General features: G+C 39.6%; 3 protein-coding genes across 10 annotated transcripts in view; 2 read left to right on the plus strand and 1 right to left on the minus strand.

Moving 5' to 3' along the window:
- The window catches only part of LOC4818067 (beta-1,4-glucuronyltransferase 1), a 57849-nt gene extending 51672 nt beyond the window's left edge, over positions 1-6177 (plus strand). For 6 of the 7 annotated variants that reach the window (XM_015179805.2, XM_015179806.2, XM_015179801.2 and 3 more), the window contains 5 exons: positions 2518-2782; positions 2842-3761; positions 3818-4014; positions 4075-4187; positions 4247-6177. In XM_015179805.2, the coding sequence (XP_015035291.2) occupies positions 2525-2782; positions 2842-3761; positions 3818-4014; positions 4075-4187; positions 4247-4444 (1686 nt within the window). In that variant the 5' untranslated portion in view covers positions 2518-2524 and the 3' untranslated portion in view covers positions 4445-6177. Of the gene's footprint in view, positions 1-787; positions 1117-2517; positions 2783-2841; positions 3762-3817; positions 4015-4074; positions 4188-4246 lie in introns of those variants that run through there. The other variant, XM_001357188.4, reaches the window with a different exon arrangement.
- Positions 6178-7896: 1719 nt separating this feature from the next.
- On the plus strand, positions 7897-12688 carry obst-E (obstructor-E). 2 transcript variants are annotated; one of them, XM_015179807.2, is made up of 2 exons: positions 7897-8116; positions 11865-12688. In XM_015179807.2, exons 1-2 carry the CDS (start codon positions 8062-8064, stop codon positions 12536-12538), a joined length of 729 nt encoding a protein of 242 aa, XP_015035293.2. In that variant the 5' UTR covers positions 7897-8061; the 3' UTR covers positions 12539-12688. The 2 variants fall into 2 exon arrangements, with proteins under 2 accessions (XP_015035293.2, XP_001357226.3); XM_001357190.4 differs by lacking the exon at positions 11865-12688 and adding an exon at positions 10933-11780 and having other exon boundaries at positions 7898-8116.
- Positions 12689-15955: 3267 nt separating this feature from the next.
- Positions 15956-19231, minus strand: part of LOC4817990 (neuroguidin) — a 55703-nt gene continuing 52427 nt past the window's right edge. The window contains exons 2-4 of the mRNA XM_001357191.4: positions 16621-17300; positions 16372-16559; positions 15956-16313 (exon numbers count right to left, since the gene is read on the minus strand). Coding sequence (XP_001357227.3) covers positions 16174-16313; positions 16372-16559; positions 16621-17300 — 1008 coding nt within the window. The 3' untranslated portion in view covers positions 15956-16173. The remainder of the gene's footprint in view (positions 16314-16371; positions 16560-16620; positions 17301-19231) is intronic.

The raw sequence follows: 19231 nt of genomic DNA on the forward strand, positions 1-19231 counted from the left end.
GAGGAAAACCCCTCCTCACGTAGTCACACGATACTCGTAATCGGGCTTTAATTGTACCTCTTCATAGCACATGTTCTGGCTTGGGATTAACTGAGAGTTGATTCAATGAAGGCTTCCTTGAAATGATCCTCAAAGGGATACTCCATCTAGTATTTGTTTACGTGTATCCAGCACTGATAGTGTATATATCTTCTATGAACAAAAACTGATAACTGATATAATTAATTAATTTTTGAGTCGAATGTTGGGAGTACATTGTCCCAAAAGAAAGATAAAAAAACCCAACCCAAGGAAATAAAAATCGATTCTATGTATGTGTATAAAAAAGGCAATAATCTTTATTGTTTCTTTCGCCACCAAAAGTGCAACAGAATTTTCAATGAATTTGAAAAGCTTCCAGCTAAATATTTAACTACTATATGAATACCGAAAACCCATTATATTTAAGAACCTCTCAGTAGAATTTCAATTTAAAAAGTTTCACATTTCAGCTGCATTTCCAAAGTACTCCCTGTTTTCGCTACCGGAATCGTTTCATTTCATTTGTAAAAACATCTCACATGCTTATTGAATTTAAGGCGATTCTGTTTTTGTGACTAATGGCTGATGACAGCGAACAAATGTCGTTGCACTCTCGTTTTGGAGGGGCATTCCATGCTGTTCGGTTTTTTATTTTTTAATGCAAAACCCGTTTGTGCGATCCCCTGGCTGCTGTGGTTTTTCGCGTGAACTGCAGTAAAAATCTACTTAAAATGGCATTAACTCATCCGGAAAATGCGCAGAACTAAGAGAACATTCACACCGTACACGTCTACGGCTATTTATAAGTCGAGAGCCGGGAATGGAGTTCCTGTCAGAACCGTAGCCTACGCAAGCACTTCCTGTGCGACATTTTGTTGGGGCCAATTACGCGGCCAATGATAACATTAACGCTGATAAGAAACGTAAATAAAGTACACTACGTAAGTGGAGGAGAAAGCACGTCCCAAGTGACGGTGTGCGGCGGAAAGATATATCCACTTGCAAGCCAAAAGGTCCAACAGTTTCGCGTCAAGTGCTCAACCTTGCGGTTCGTCTAGCCTTGCGGTTCGGAACGGACATGGAATCCCCCAAGAGGCAAGTGTTTCCAAGCTATTCCTCCAGTTTAATCCAACCAGGAGGCCAACCAGGAGTACAGGTTTTCTTTTAAAGACTGGATCCATCATTAATTGTGCTTAACATACATTTTTAACAGCGCGTAAAGTGATTCACACTTGATCATACGAGTACCGGAGTGCTAATGAATAAATTCCTGTGTTTACGCTTATGACTGTGAAACCAAAGGCAAGGTTTGGCTTGGAAAGAATATTTTTATATTTTTTTTGGATAAAGGCTTTATGAAAGTGCGGAAAGCCATCTAGAAAACTTTACAAACTAGAAAAATTATCCAAATCGGAGAGTGAACAAGGCTACAACAAATTGGCGATAAGATTATATTTGTGCTTTAAAATGCGGAGACTATAAATATTTACGTGTGGCTTGGCTGCAATTTGATCCTCAATTTATTGCGAATTAGTGACACTTTGAGATGGAAAAGTATCAGCAGAGAGATTACGCGTTATACAAGTTCAACTTCCGCTTTTTTTAGAGTGCAGCTTAAAAAACCCTTTCAGGATATCTCCACTAAAAGAGTTATTTCTTTCCTGCAGACAATCCCCACCCCAGCATACAATTTATTCAGTTCTAAACGATTCTAAGTTTTCTATAAATCAATCTGAACCATTGGCGACCACCCATATTATTTAAAGATAACTTATCTTGCCATACCAATGACTCAACAACTGTAACAGTTAACTAAAAACTTTAACATTTTCGACATCTCACACCAAACGCCGCCTAGCGGAATGACAACTACGTGCGGCTTTGCCCAAGTCACTAATAAAAGCTAACAGCGCCATGTTAAAAGAATGTTAATAGCGTCTCTGTCTAGGGAATTTTTTTTTGGGCTAGAATTTCAGAGATATATTAAATTCCCTCTTCACGTAGACGTTCTGAAGACCTTAAAGACTCGTATTATTTCTTTTGTTTTACAGGAATATGTATATATTTAGAGCATTAATGAGAATAGTTCTCAAGCTTTTCCTTAGAGTTCGTTGAAGAAACGAAACTGGAACTGGGATAAGCAGTATTGGGGTGCTATTAGAGTCTGATTAATGGTAATTGCAGGTACGATTAAAGATAATCATTACATAATTGAGGGTTGTTTGTTTGCCCTCAATTTTGGGGGTATATCCGACTAAAATAGTGATATTACAGTCAATCATTTCTTGAGAATATGTTCTGGAGTTACTCTATTCCGTAGGAACACTCATTGGCTCCTGAAATTGTTTTAGGACTTGGAAATGTATCTCAAAATCAACGAAAGCCCAAAGGTTGATTGTTTTACAGGCTCTATCTCAAGATTCCATGTGCCATTTCTTCTTTTCCTGGTAACAAACTCCATAATTAATCAAGAAATTTCCCGCATTTTCTTTGCAGCTACAACATGCGCTTTGAGCCTTTGGGCCAGAAAATGTTCTCGCGCCGTAATTGGCTGCTGCGCTGCAGCATTCTCATAAATATTGCCGTAATTTTGTACATTGGCAGTCAGCTGATGATTGGCGGCGGCAATAACTTCGCCAATGGCGGCAGCTTTATGCTGCAGGAACAGCAGCAGCCTGTGGTGTCGGCCTTGCAAATGGCAGCCGCGTCACAAGGGCCGCAACAGCCGCCGCAACAGCCGCCCATTGCCAAGCATCGGGATGTGAGTGCTAGAAACCCTTTCTGGGACATCTGAGGATTAACCGAGTCTTTTGTTTGCAGCTAGCGGAGATCTTTGAAGCGGAGGAGCGGCTGCTGGCCAATGCGGACGCCACAGGGGCCGCAGCAGCAGCGGCAGAGGCGGCCGCAGCGGCAGCCCAAGCAGCGGCACCCCAAGCGCCGGAGATTGCTCCTGTCATTCCTGCCAACGACAGCGGTGGAGCACCCGTCGTGAACGATCCCTCCCAGGTGATTGGGAACATTGGGGCAGGAGGCATCGGGGTGCCTAATGCGCCGAATCCAGAGCTCAACAACACACAATCCGATGGCTACATCGTCACCGGCGACGAGAAGGAGCTGGAGGAGCGAGTGAGATCGCTGATCAATTGCTACGATCGCGACTACCATCAGCAGACGCTGCAGCGCGGCGACTTCTGGGTCCTGCAGAACTACGTGCGGGCGGAGCACGGCGAAATCAAGTGCCACGAATCAATCACATACACCACCCACGCGGATTACACGTTCCTCGACAACCTCATTCCCCTGCTGGAGCGCTGGAATGCCCCCGTGAGCATAGCCATGCATGCGCCGGGCACGGATTTCCAGCCCACAGTGGACTCCATTCGGTACCTGAGGGAATGTCTGCCGGGGAGCCATCTGGTGCGTGCCTACACCACTTTTCACATTTACTTTGGCACCAAACACATACCCAGGGCGGTGCCCAAGCCGCAGGACGTCTTCAAGACCGGCTACAACTGCACCCTGCCGGCGCCGTACTTTAACATTACATCGGGACACCTGTACAAGGCCCAGAAGAAGCTCTTGTACCCGGTGAATGTTGGCCGGAATATCGCCCGCGATTCGGCCCTGACGCACTTTATCCTGGCCTCGGATATTGAGCTGTACCCGAATCCGGGCTTGGTCAAGAAGTTCCTTGAAATGATTGCTCGAAACGAGCAGTATTTAAGGAGAAAGGCGCCAAGGTGGGTTGTTAAACGATGTGGAACCTTTTTAGACTAATTCCCTGTTCTCTTTTTAGAGTGTTTCCCCTTGCCATATTCGAGGTGGAGGAGAGTTCTCCGGTCCCTCATGACAAGACAGAGCTGCAGGAGTTCCTACGCACGGGCAAGGCGATACCCTTCCATAAACGCGTCTGCGCCAGCTGTCACGGTGTTCCCAAGTCCAAGGAATGGATGTCTGCCAATGAAACAGATGAATTGAGTGTGTTTCACATAGGTAAATGCTATAGAAACGCCTGAAGCCAGGCCATATCTAACAGAGTCTGTGTATCCATAGGGAAACGCACTGGCTACTATGTCCATTGGGAGCCCATCTATATTGGAACCCATGCGGATCCGCACTACGATGAGCGGCTCAGTTGGGAGGGCAAGAGTGACAAGATGCCACAGGTGAGTATCGAATGAAGATACCCCATTGGAAGCCCTTCTGGAACCCATCTTTCTTTCAGGGCTATGCTCTGTGCGTCTTGGATTACGAGTTCCATATCCTGGATAATGCATTTCTGGTGCATAAACCCGGCATCAAAGTGCTGAAAAAGGATAACCGACGTGCCATGTTGTCGGGCAAGACGAATCAGCTGATACGAAAGATCATTTATCCCGAACTGAAGATCATGTACGGCATGCGCAGGGGATGTGCGATATAGTAACTAATTCTGAAGCCGGATTTGAGCGGATTGAGGGCCAAGGCCAAGGCGAAAAGACTACAACAACCAACAACACTATTACTATTTGCAATGCCATAGATACAGATACAGATACAGAGATGCAAATATACAGATAGACTATCTATCTATCTATCTATCTATCTAAACTATGGCATTGGATGCGCCCTTCAAGTGCGTGTCTTACAAAAATTAGCTAGAGACTTAGCCCTAGGATTTAATAGCAAGATAGAGAGAGAGGGAGATAGAGAGAGCATTACCTTAGTTAGGTCTTAGGATATCAGATCTTTTGTTCCAGGGAATGGGATTGCTCTTTTCTTTTCTACAGCCGCCTTTAGAATAGAGAAAGATCGATAGAGAGAGAGAGAGAGCACGGCTTAAGTACGTTAAACGTAGATCGATTTTTGTGGTCTTTAGTTCTGCTCCGAAAACGGGGAACCATGGTAGAGTATGGTTCCTACATACTTCCTCCATATAATCTTCCTGTAAATATTATTCATTACCACACACACACCCACACACAAAGACACACAGACACTCGAGGATTTGGTTGGATTTCTCTCATACGAGTACTACTACTCTTAGGCGCAGTCATTATTCAATTACTATTAAGTTAAGGTGTTCTCCTTTAAGCCTAAGTTTATCTTATAGTTTAGCCGAATTATTCAATCCATTCAATCCACATACATTCACGAAAGTTGAGTTTCTTTTAAATGCCTTCCTTTAGCCTTTTCCTTATCGAAATACTCAACTTTTTGTATACCAGAAACGAGAGAGAGAGATAACCATCTGATGTCTAACCATTTTGTCATGGTTCTGTTAGGGCCATAACTATTTTTCATATGGGCAATTGTAGACTTACCTGCAAAGACCAAAACGTAGATTAGAAAGCAAAAATAGCAGACAAATGTTACAAATAAAACTACGTATTTCACATAGACTTTTGAGAGTTGCTAAAAAAAAATTAGAGGGCTACCAGTAAAAAAACCACAATTAATATTACGAATTATACAAAAAAAAACAAAAAAAAAATAGAAAGACAAAGACAAAGAGTATGGAAAGGGAGCTAATGCTTGAATTGAAAGAAAAACCACATTTCAATAAGCGTAAATGCAAAAAAGAAAAACCGTGATATTTGTACTAGTAAAAGCGAGAGACGAGCAGAGAAGAACGTTTAAATGATAAGCGATGATGATGGAAAAACAGAGATGAAAAACATTTAAAAAAAACCCAAACTTAAAATTAGTTTTGTATATGTTTTTTATTAGTGTTGAACATTAAGTCAAACTTGTGCACATATAAATGTTAAAAACATAATGAGAAAAGAAAATCGAAACTAAATCGAAACAAAAAATCGATCGAATGCTGAAGGTTTTTGTTTGTTGAATAGGCCTTATCGAAGTAATACAGCAAAAAAAGCAGAGAAATACGAAATAATATTAGATTTAAGCAGCTGTGTGTTGGATGTAGACGAAAAAAAGACATTTTTGAGAGCGACTTGGGAACAACATTGGTGTATCTTTGTATCTATTGGATCTATTGGATGTCTAGCAAATAAGTCTTTCATTTAAATATTTCGCTTCGTTTTATGCGCTCAACAAAATTTAGTAAGACTCAAAAAAATATCACTAAAACCCTAAAGAAAACCCCCTATTGTTGGCGAAAAGTAGACAAGGAAGCTCCCATTGTTGAAAAAGTAGACACAAACAAAAAAACCAATAAAAATAGTCTATAAAACTAAAAAATAAAGAATATATTTGTATTGAAGTAAAGAGTATTAAAGTGCCTTAGACAAAATGAAAATGAAAAGAATATTAAATATTTATATGAAGAAATGAATTAACAAAATTAAAACCAGACAACATTTTCCACATTAATTTCCACATAAAATAATTTTCGTGTACATAAATAAATGAAAGTGCAGAAAGTGCACTTTTTACAACCATTTCTTTAAGCTACGAATATATTGTGTATATAGAAAAATTCAATTATAATTTTTGGGAGCCTTTAGTCAGGGTCCAAACTACGAGTATGTATTGTATTTTTCCTATTTAATTAGTCTTCTTAATGCGATATCTAGCCTGCCAACTATTATACGTTTAATTCTTTATAGTTTGCACTCGGAAAGATTCGCGGTCCTAATTTGTCGATTATGGAGAATGCAACACACGTAAATATAGTATATATTTTTTGTAAGAGTTAAGTGCAAAAATCTGCTGAGCATGGACTATAGCTGAAAATTATAAAGAAAGGCTAAAACACACAGACACAAATAAAAAAAAACTGACGAGAGAATGCGAGAAAGTATACAATGTAAAGAAAATTGTAAAAATAAAGACAAAAATCAATTTGAAAATGATACATACCCATAATATATCTTATTGAATATCGGGGGATTGTTCTTCCATCAAGTCTGATCTTTGCTGGGAGATCTTCGAATGCATTCTCATGGAAGTTGGAAATCATTTGAGAAATGTCTCTATTGTGTAAACGGGATTGGGACCCTCGTCCCATCTTATACCCAGATCGAGGCGAGTGAGCAAGGGGTTGGTGCACAAGCAAAGCTCTTATTGAAGGAAAAAGTGTTTTCTGCACACTTAACAATATCTTCTAGTGATAAATGGAGCCCCTAGAAGTCTAGATTGCCTTTAATAAAGCCATACTGGAATCTTCTACCTCTTTCTACAACGTTTGCTGTCGTCATTACCTCTTTAGCCTGTTTAAACCTCAAGATTCGTGTTCCTCTTACCATAATCTCCATCTTAAGCGCTTGAATATTCATCTTCAGTGCTTAAATCGGTGTCCCAAACTTGTTTGGATTCTTTGAAAAAACCTTAACTCTGCCTTAAGCCTAAAAACCGCGATCATTGTCAAACCCAAATCGTGGTGGTTGGTACGGCCGGCCTCTTGGGCGCAGCAGTCCGACCTTGACTTTAAGCTTGGATTTTCAGGTTTCATTTGATGCCTCTGGGGATCTGTGTGTTCAACGAAAACAAGAGTGCGAAATATGTAAATCACAGAAGATCAGACATTAACATAAATTGAATAACGATTCGTGGCTTGATGTTTGATTAATACTTGAGACAGTTGCTAGCGAAGAACCTGCTGGAAGGAGGATGGAGACTAAAGATTGGAGATGGCGCTGGCGATGGCGATGGCGATGCACTGACTCATTCTCTCAAGTGGAATGGAAGCTTTTATTTTCGCCTGAAATTTATGCCATCTGATGGCTTTGCTTTTGTGTTTACTTGTTATTTATGAACATGTTTGGGTTTTTATTGCAACCTGACGCTGAGGCTGCGACTGAGGCTGAAAGCTGTCGCAATCTTTCGCTGGCTAGAAGAAGATCAAGCGACGTCTTGGCGACGTACCGGCTTTCAGCCGCTCCGACTTCGAGCTTCGGCTGCCGCCTGGGCTTGGATTTTTTTTTCCACCAGTTAAGATCTGCGTTGCGTTTCTAGCGCAAAACAGTCGAAATTGTCAGCTCGTTGAAAGAGCATCGCTACGCGTCCGCTCTCCATATTTTTTACCTATTCCGAGTGCTCCCCCACCAAGGGACAAGGATATATCCTACACACACACACACACACACATTAAATATGGCTAAAATAGTTATCAGTGCTTTGTTGTGCCTGGCCATGTTTGGCTCCATGGGTTAGTATTCATTTAAAGCTAAAATATATTCCATTTTAATGGCCAAAACGAATATTCAAATCGGTTGTGGGTTATACTAGAAAACGTATGTACAAGTGGTACAAATATTTTAAACGCGTAGCAAACGCATACCTTTGAATGCCAAAAGGTGACAAAAGCCATATTGAATATGCAGGCGAAACGATCGTTTCGTTTTGCGGCTCTTAACATTACTCAACACATTGCTTCATCTTTGCTTTAACTAAATTCAATTAAAAAAGTGTTAATTTTAACAAGAAATCAAAAATCAATTAGATAGTTTCGAAATGCGGGTATATTTTAAACGAAAGTGACTTTAAAATAATAAAACTTACCGTTTTTCTGGATTAAAATAATTTTGAAGAATTTTTTCGTTTGTTAAATCCAGTTTTAAATGGAATTAAATCTAGAAGAATCCAAAAATAAGAAAAGAATTTATTTAAAGAAAATATTAAAAGAATTTATTAAATAAATGTAATAAAAAATAATACATTTCAATGAAAATTCAGATAAATTCAAGTAAATTTTGGTTAGCATTTTTTTGTGGATGATCTATGATTTTGGGGTTTTTTTTTAAGAGTTTCTGGGAATACTTACTATGAGTTTTGATGATCTTTAAAGGATATCTTTTCGCTGGTTTTTCTACAAATAATTGAATTATTAAACTTTTAAAGCCGTGGGTACTGCTACCAATAAATCTTTTGGTTTAAGGAAACGAACCTTCGAACACGTCCTTTCAGAAGTACACCAATAATTAACTGCCCTTCCCTTTGAACAATTTGCACTTATTTTATATATGTACATGGCAGTTTTTCTTTCTAATTCTCACCAGAAATCTAATTAGTTTAATTTTTTTTAATTTGGTAGTAGTTCTCCTTCAAAATGCATTCACATGTCAAACCTTTTAAGCAGAACAGCCCCATAATTACCGACTGGTTAGAGGCGCCACCACAATTAGAAACTACGAGTACGAGTACAGTAGTCGTGCACCCACAACGAAAAATCGCTGTAGCCAGTGAAATCTCACGATTCCCACGTATTAGTCGTATTTTGCATAAGCTTCAATTACACACAACAGCAGCAGTAATTCGGTGGATCGAGCAACGTCATTGCGGGCCATTAGGCAACTGGCTTTTGAGAGTGGCGTACCCCTTTGATGGTTGCGATGCACCCAACGGGAGCACCAACCGAAAAAGATAAAGATTTGCCAACAATGCCAGGAAATCGCACGAGTTGTCAAAAACTAAATAATCATAAAAAACACTCTGCAAAAACTGCAATGTAATTAATGCGGAAAGCGAATCGAAAGAAACGAAAGACTGAGGCAACAAACTTTTCTTCTCTTTGGAATCTCCATTTCATTAAAATCTCTTCAATATTTCAAGGTCAATCGATGGGCATTTTATTCGTTAAATTTTGATTCACACGCAAAAGTCCGAAAGAAAAAAAAGATCAATATTGCATAACCTTTAGCTAAGGCGAAAACGGGTTTACACTCGTGTGTGACGTTGGAGTCCGAGATACATCTCCGCGATGCGTGCCCCACAGCCGGTTAATGTGACCTTTAAGCGTCTCAGCTTCGGCTTCTGGCATCTTCTTCTGTTCGGAGGAGAGACAGAGGCAGAGACAGAGACAGATCTCATTGAATTTAGTCCAACATTCGTTCACGTTGTCCATTTGTGGCCGGATTAAGGGAAGGGGGAAGTACAGATGGCGGACGCCATGAGGTGTTTTGTTAAAGTGTGGGAAAATTGGTAGCAATTGGTATACAGCATATGCCTGGGGTCTTTTGGTATACAAAACCTTGACTTTTTCTGCACGAACATTAGATGTTCCCAAACATTTCCTTTTGTTTAATTATTTAATTTATTTAATAATAGATTTATCATCTTTCATTATTCATTATTCATCATTTATTTTATAATTTAATCGGAAATGTAGTATTTAAAATCCAGTATTTATTTCCTAATTTATACGGAAATCCAGTATTTATTTCCTTAGTTATACGAAAATTGGCTATTGATTTCTTTATTTATATGGAACGTCGCTATTTATGACCTAATTTATACGAAAGTGTAGTCATTGCCTAAATAAAATATGTCTAAAGATATGAAAATGCAAATAAAAATGAATAATTAAACAAACACTCGTACAAGTGGTGAATAAATTTGCATTTTGAAATAAATTCAAGTAAAAGTTGATTAAAAAATTCGCATAAATACTCTCTACGTTTTTCTCTTCTCAGTCCGCACCCATCTTTTTCTTGTCTAACCGCATTTCTCGTATGAATATTTGCACTTAAATGTTTATAAACCGCACTCCAAAGAGTAATATTGAGAAACCTTGACACAACTATGACAAACATTGGATAATTTCATACCACAAAAGCCCATCCCCACATTGATCCCCCACAATCTAATAGTCAAAGCGTGTTGTTCAAACCCATTTCTTTCGAATGTAAATATAATTGGAATTCCCCCAACAAAAAACAAAAGTACACGAAACCCACGCGGGTTCAACAAACGGGGTGTGTTGTGCCGCATACAATTTCATTATAATTTCAAGATCCGCTGTAAAAACGAAGACAAGACATTGCCATTGTCGCGTCCATTAATGGCCATTGGCCCCGTGGGCAAATGTTGCGCGAAATGTTTCGATCATAAAATAGTTACAAAAAAAAACAAAATATATATAGAAGAGGCAGCATCTCCATCATTAAAAATCATTAGAGGTAAGCTCGCCCGCCCCCCACCATCCAACGTGAGCCTTATTGACCCCCAAACTGTTTTATCTTTCAGCTGCGGCCGCCGCCGGAGGATGTCGGGAGGCGAACGGCACTGCTCCTGTGTCTGGATCCTGCGATGCCTACATCGAGTGCAAGAATGGTGTGGCCGAGGAGAAGCTCTGTCCCGACGGTCTGTTCTACAACGAGAAGTCCACTGGCTATCCCTGCAGCTATCCCATCGATGTGGAGTGCAGTCAGGCCCAGTCCCGCCTGCAGAGCGCCCAGCCCACGGAGGATTGTCCCCATCAGTTCGGTTACTACCGCATGGGCGATGCCAGCCACTGCGGACAGTTCATGAACTGTGCTTCCGGCAAGGGCTTCGTGTTCGACTGTCCGGCGGGTCTGGCCTGGAATCCGTCCACCTACAAGTGCGACTGGCCCGATCAGGTCGAGGAGTGCGATGCAGAGGCTTTCCTGGGCTTCAGCTGCCCTGCCCCTGCCTTCAAGTCCGAGCTCCTGGGCGAACAGGAGGCCGACTACACCTTCCATCCTTCCCCGGACAACTGCCAGCTGTATTTCATCTGCATTGAGGGACGCCCACGCCGCATTGGCTGCGGCGAGGATCAGGCCTTCAATCAGGAGCTCAAGCAGTGCGACGACATTGAGAATGTCCCCAACTGCAGCAGTGAAATCAGGGAGAAGGGTGCCCAGATCAAGGCGGCACGTGCCCACGCCAGGTCCAAGAACTAAAAGAGTGTGTTTGTTTTTTTGGAAGACTAACCCCATGCAAAAAGGCCATGCAACATGTGGCATATGAGTTTGCTCGAGTTTTCTAGTCTGTAGTTAAAGATCGTTGGCAAATTGAATCTTTTGTATCTTTTGCTTTGCACAAAATAAAAAATGGAAATTTGTTAAGGAAAATGAAGAGATCTCGAATTATTTTTATAGAACTTTCCCAGACGTATAATTCCTGTTCTAAAATATATATTTTTTATTTCCTTCCAGTTCTCTCCTCCCCCGAATGCCCTTTCCCAAATGGTCGGTTTGCTTCCGGGGATCAGTGCGATGCCTACACAGAATGCCTGGATGATGTGCCCACGCCGAAGCTCTGTCCCGATGGCCTGCTCTTCCACCAGAGAACCAAAGCCACAGGAGAGTGCACCTACGCGCCGTACTCCACCTGCAAGGAGAGGGCGCGACTGCAGCCTGCCAACGGCACAGACGAATGCCCCCGACAGTTTGGTTTCTACCCCAACGGAGACGAGACCAAGTGCGGCGTCTACCGCAACTGCGCCCACGGTGTGGCAAGCCTCACCAAGTGCCCCGAGGGATTGGCCTTCAACGAGGAGACGTACCAGTGCGACTGGCCCGATCTAGTCGGAAGCTGCAATGCCGAAGCCTTCCTGGGCTTCAATTGCCCTGCCGCCGAGCCCGTCGATGCCATTGCCCCCGAGGTGGATGTCAGTCCCGAGGGAGAGCTCCGCTACTACCGTCATCCGCAGACCTGCAAGAAGTACTTTGTCTGCGTGAATGGACATCCGCGTCTGTACAACTGCGGCAAGTATCTGGCCTTCAATTCGGAGTCGAAGCTCTGCGACTTCTACAACAAGGTGCCCGAGTGCTATGCTCTGCTGAAGGAAAAGCAGAAGCTGAAGGCCGAGAAGCAAGGAAAATTTTAAGGCAGTGAAAGCCCCAGTGTTTGCCCAGAGAGAGGCTGAAAGTTTAAAATTTCCTGTGCAATAATTATTTTTTATTTTGTAAATATGTAACTGTAACGTTTTATTGTTTGCGTATTGAATAAACGAGTAATATATAAATGTATAAATAAATTGAAGGTATTTGAAAGAGGAAAAATAGAATATAGTAGAGATAGGTGTTCGCGCCATCAATTTCAAAGTCCAAAAGGTGCAATCGATGGCTTGAACGATAAGAATTTAATCTGAAATAGGTAAAGAACCAGAGTCCCCAAGGATTGTGACTATAGAGGATGTAGAAGGGAGTATGCCTGGAATTTATGGATTTTTGTTCTCGGATTCAATTTATTACTCCCAAGTTTTTCATAGATTATGGATCAGGCTCATAAATACATCTTTTGAGGAATACTATACCAGATCTAATCGCACATCTTATACCCACTTTCCTGTCTCCAAAAAGCAATCCCTACAGCACCCAACTAAATAAAAAAAATCCACAAAATTTCTTTAGTTTTTGCTTTAATTTGTAATTTATCAACCGTTTCAGATTTTCGGTTTTGGGCTTTTTGTTTTTGTTTTTGGAATTTATCATATTATATTTATGGTTTTAATGGTTGTTGTTTGCTTATTAATTATTGGTAGATTAATTAAACTTATATAAGTAGATCAATTTTACATATGAGGGCCAACCATTTTCCACACATTTAAACATTATACATCGTAAACTTATCATCATATCATTATCATGCTCCCGCTTTCTGTATCCTCTATCCAATTCTGTGTTTTTTATACAACATTTGTTCTTTCTTTTAAAAAAATCTTTTTGGAGAACCAATTGCCAAATGGAATTTTTTATTTTGTTTTTGGAAAATAATTTAAGCTCGAATTTTTGTGGTGTGTTGAGTAAAAAAACATACGAGTACGAGTAAGAGTATTAAACTGTATTTTTATCACTAAGTCAAACAATTGCTCGCGTTTCAGAATTTCCTCGAGTGTTTTCTGCTTCTTAAGAACTAAATGATCCATTCGATCCATCGCTGGATGTACCCTATCCTCAACCTCATCCAGATCCCATCCTCCTTCGGATTTCCTTCCTCTTTTGGCTATAAAAATTAAATTACATTTTTTTTCGATTTTTTTTTGAACTTTTTGCACTATTTTGTTGTTTGCTGTTGATGTTGTTGCGTGTGTGTGTGTTTCGATTATTTTAAATTACAACAAATAAATGTGGTATTTTTTTGTTTGGTATTTTAGTATAGTATTTTGTTTGGTTTTACAAAGTTTTTCATTTCGTTTCATTTCGTATCGTATCGTTTTTGTTGCTTTTGTTTTTTGCTTTGTGGTGCTTGGCTAAGGCGACTTTTGTTTGGTTGTTTTCACTTTTGTTTCGTTTTCTTCTCGTTTGTTTTTGTTCTCTTTACACGTTTCTGCAATATATTTTCTCATGCTTTCTTCCACCGCATTTTCACATTTCTCATTTACATACACAAAAAGAGGAACAATTTGCATTTTGAATGGAAATTCAAAAGAAAATCAAAACAAAATAATAATACGAAAATCAAAAGCGATTTGCAATTGTCGATAGAAAATGATAGAGAAAAAATCCATGTTTTAGTCATCTTCTTCGGTTTGGTTTTTAGTAAAAATTTGTGCTAGAAATTCGGCTATTAAAATTATTTAAGTTCGTACACATCGATCGCTTGAGAAAAAGTTTTACATTTCTTTTCATTATTCATTCGCTTCGTTTTTTCTTTCGTTCGTTACATTTTGGTTTTTTGTTTCTTCGTTTTGTTTTTTTTTTTTGTTTTTTTTAGTTCGTTTTAACATATTCAGTCTTTCAGCTTTCAACACATAAATAAATTAATTAAATTAATTTATTTGGATTAGATTTAAGAAAACATTCTGCTGTTTGCCGTTTGCTGTTCTGCTGTTTGTTCTGCCTGTAAATAATTTCGAGTTCTATTGCATTTATGTGGTAATTTCTTTCTTCGCTTGTCCTTGAGTCTGCCTTACGATCCATCCATCCATCCATCCATCCATATGTCCCTCCTTCATATGTCCATTAAAGTTTATAGCCAAAAACACGACAAAGTTGTTTGTCTCTTGAGAAAATTTCGAATAAATTTCACTTTTCTTCGTCAAAGTTGGTTGTAAAAGCCAAAAGTTTTGCTTTGCTTTGCTTTCTTATATAATCTTAGTGCTAGGATTTATGGTGTTTTTGTTTTGTTTTATGGTTTTTACATTTAATGATAGTAATTAATAATATATTTTAATATATTTCTCTCCGATCGATCCATCCATCCATCCAACCATCCATTGCGCGCATTCTCCATAAACTGCTTTCGTTTTTTCATAATTTTAAAAACTTTTCAAGTGGACGTAGCATCTCTTTCGTTTTTGGTTATTCAAAATTTGGTTTTTGCTTAATTTTAAATTTAATCATTATATATATATAAGAAATATATAAAATTTTGTGTCTAAATTCAGTTGTTTTTAGGAGTTTTTCTCTTTCAAACTAAAAGAACTTTCCACACGGGTTTTTTTCTGGCTTTTGTTTCTCAAATATTTGCTCTGTTTTTATAGTTTTTTTTCGTCTTTTATATTCGATTTTTTTTTGTTTTTGGGTGGGGCTTACGTTATCATAGTTCTATATAGTCTTTCTTTCGTTCATTGCTTTTCTTTTTCTATAGGCCAACATAAAAATTTGTTGTCAAAATTGTTTCGTTTTTTGTTTTCGATTTTTCATTCGATTTTCTTTCTTACTGTATAAACCGGTCTCTTGTTAAGGCATCTGCTTTTTGTCACTGAAGTTTGTTCGTTTTTTGTATTGGTTTTTTGTTAGTTTTTGCTTTTGGTTTTGGTTTTTGGAATTTCTTTTCTTTTTACAATATTTTTGTCTTGTCTGCATTTTTGAATTTTGTGGTTTCAATTTCTATTTCAACTTAAGTGATTTTTCCGGAAAAACTAAAGCTTCTGCCGAACGATTTCTTTTGCCCAAAAGTTGTTAAATTTGTATTTTGGTTTGACTCCTAAAAACAACGAAATATGTTTTGGTTATCCTTTAAGATTAATTTTGCTGTGCCTTAAGTGTTAAATTTTTAATTTGGAAATTTTATTTTTCGTTTTTTTTTTTGTAATATATTACTAGACAAAGTTTTTAATTTGGAATTTTGGTTTTTTTTTTTGTTTAAAATTTTCTTAATTTAGTTTTTGTTTGCATAATGTTTTTTAATTGAATAATTGCAACTTAAATGTTTAATTTTGTGGCCTAAATTTGTATGCAGTTTACAATGCGCCTTTTTGTATATATTATATTATATTTTATTTGGAATATATTTTATGTTTACGTATCTTAAAAAGAAAACTATTAAAAATAAATAAAGAAAAACACGGTTTTGGGTTTGTGGAAAAATATAAGAAAACTTTAATGGAAATTTGATTATAAAAAACGTAACATTATCCAATGAAAATATCAACTGAGGTTCTCTAATGAAAAACTATATGAAAAACGGAGTTCAACTAAAGCAAAAACTTAATGGAAGATCTCAAGTAATCGAAGAAAACTCTCGAGTGTTTAAAAATGTTTAAAAACTATAATTGTGTCCTCAGAATCTTTCCGATTAATTAAACTTTCGCTTTTTTCCACTGCCCTTCTTCTTTCCCTTGCCCCGGGACTTGGCCAACTTGCGCTTTTTGCTGCCATCTCCCCGCAGCGCCGATTCCCGACTGATTTCACCCAGAATTTCGTCGCCCAATGTGCCTGTAAAGTACATTGATTAGGATTTAGCTCTTGAAAGGGTTGTGCTCAAAGTGCTTACCCAACGTGGTGAGCTTCCTCTGGCGATGCTTCTCCGCTTTGGTCACTGGCAGACGCATCAGATAGGTCTCCTCGTACTCCTGCTTCTCCTTCTGGGCATTGGAGAGGATCTGTTGGGCCCTTGAGCCCGAAGATATCTCTGTTGGGGCGTCCAAGTACTCCTCTTTGAGGTCTTGCAGCATGGAGGAGCTGGAGGAGAAAGTAATAATGATGAATGGAAGCTCGGAAAACTCTTGTGTTGGATACTCACGTGATGGCCCTCTTCTTGGCCCTGTCCAAGGCCTTCTTCTCCTTGTCGGCATCCTTTTCATCGCCATCGTAGTACACGGGTTTGATGCGTGGCGGCACATAGACTCCCGATTTACCTGCTGTTGCGGCCTTCCGTGGCTTTTTCGCTGCCCCTGCTCCTGCCTCGTCCTCCTCATCCTCGTCCTCATCGCTGTCGCTGCCTGCCTGCGCATCATCGTCCTCGTCCTCGTCGTCGTTGTCTGCCCCAGCGGCACTGCTCATCATCTCATCCGGATTCGGTTTGTACAGTATCGGATCTGTACTGCTCGACACTCCCGTGGTGGCCGTCTTGACCAGCTTGTCGATCTGGTAGCGCAACTTGTGATCGATGGGTCGGATCTTCTCCAGCACAGTGCGTATCTCAATGAGCCGCTCGATCGAGGGATCCCCCTCGATGGTCTCGCCGGAGCACTTGCGCAGCACCACGTACGTCAGATTGATCAAGTAGTCCAACAGCATATGATATTTCACCTCCAGGAAACTCAATCCGTACTCTGTGGTCAGCTCTCCGCGCTTCACTCGCTGCAGCATGCCCTCCACGAGGTCTGTGACCTGTTTAACATTGCTGTTCATCTCTCCCAAGAGCTGGATGGCCTGCGGTATGTCCTGTTGGCCCTGAACTTCACAATCGTAATCCAATGCCTGAATAGGTCGTAAAAAAAAGCACAAAAATGTATAATTCTAGCGATTCAACTCAACAAAAAAGACGTCGAAATGATGAAATTTTTAAAAATAAATTTGATTTTAAGTCCATTTTATATTCAGTAATTGATGGAAAGTTTATGGAAAAAAGCAAGACCTTTTATTTCTTTATCTTATTCTTATTATAATTTGCTCTTAAAATTGGATTAATTGGTGATTATAATCTTAACTTTGATTCAATTACGAAATTCTTGAATATCCTAAGTGAAAGATGGTCACTAGAACGTTCTCTTTCATGTAAAATGTCTCCCTGGTGCACTATAAGTGTATAATCAAAAGATTATAGCCTTGAACAGAGGAATATTACTTGATATCTAGTACTCTTGAGAGTAAACGGATATACCTTACTATATTCGTGCATGTAAGAGGCCAAAAGGGGGATCTCTTTATCGATATGCCGGATCTATAGATCTGTATCTGTATCTGGGCTTCTCTCTCCATCCTCTGCAGCACCGCCTCTATGGCACCCTTTGAGGGATCTGCCATTCACCATTACACACACCATACTTCATGTCATTTTGCAAATATTCCACTGCCACTTATCCCCCACTCTTCCCTCTGCCCACTGCCCGTTGTGTGTCGTTCGTGCAACTCATTTGCATATTTTATTGGTTGCCATTTAATTATTCGCAATTTTACAACATTTTTGGCCACAGACACACAGCCTCCTCTTCACTCCGCACTCCACAGTCCACAGTCCACTGGAGTCCCCAGCCCTTTCCCCAATGGGGCTGCCGGCTGCTCTTTGACCGATGCGGCAGCTTATGGTGCATTTATTTTCAATTAATATTAATAAAGCAGTTCGCATATGGAACTACGGATAGGCAAGAGTGCGTTGGGTGCAGTGGGGTTTTCGTATATTTTAGAGATTAATTCCAAAATAGCATGGATCGGCATTTTATTTCGCGTTTTTTTTTTTCAAATTTCGTTTGTTTTTGTCATTTGTGGTCTGTGAATTTTCGACGTCTGCAATTCACAAAGCAATTTACCAAATAATTATTTAGATAACGAAAATTGCTCATCGAGTGGCAGGTTGCAGGACACACAGGGATATGCAACCCGCAGATTTTATGGCACTTTCTGTCGCTGGCGAAATTTGCATATTATTATTGGCAAATTATTTTAATTGCATTTTGTGGCCAGGCTTTATGCTAAAACAAAGTGGAATTCCACTCGTAATGTGGCTAAATCTGCGGGATGGGGGGCGATGGGGGGATGGGGGGAAACCCTAGTAACCAATATGTTAAACAATGAAATTTCATATTTCATTACGGCTACTATTTGCGGGTACAGTTGATACAAAAGGTAGTTCGCTGGTGGCGCGCACAAATAACGTGTCTATTCTGAGGGTGAGGCTGCTGCGATGCCTATGGGGTACAGTTGATTCAAAAGGTTTCGATGGGAAGATTACGTTTGAAAGCCTTTTGGGAGGGCTTTGATTGAGGTGAGAGGTTGCTGGAGAGCCATTTTCATAGCCTATTGTTCAGGCTTTGTTTCAAAAAGGTTTAAGTGCAGAGAAAAGGAGTAACGAGTAACCTAAGCGAGTAAATGAGTAGCGAGTAACGATTAAGGCATAGTCTCCTTCTGAGATCACTGACCTTTGGTACAGTCTTTTTAATAGATGTTGATATAAGAGTGAAATAAGTAATTTAATTAAAAAACTCTAAATAAGTCATGCTTGAAATATATTTTTTATTTCGTTATTCGGGTAATTGTAAAGAAAACTTCCATACTTTCCTCAAAAGTACAAGTACTATCCATCATTTTTGAGCCCCTTCCATTGAAACATCTTCTTTTATGTTAAATTAAAGAATTGCTGTAATTCCTCGAACGCTCTTTCTCTATATTGAAACCGCATTCCAAATACGAAA

Source organism: Drosophila pseudoobscura, chromosome 4 (genome assembly GCF_009870125.1).
Source record: "Drosophila pseudoobscura strain MV-25-SWS-2005 chromosome 4, UCI_Dpse_MV25, whole genome shotgun sequence".
NCBI lineage: Eukaryota > Metazoa > Arthropoda > Insecta > Diptera > Drosophilidae > Drosophila > Drosophila pseudoobscura.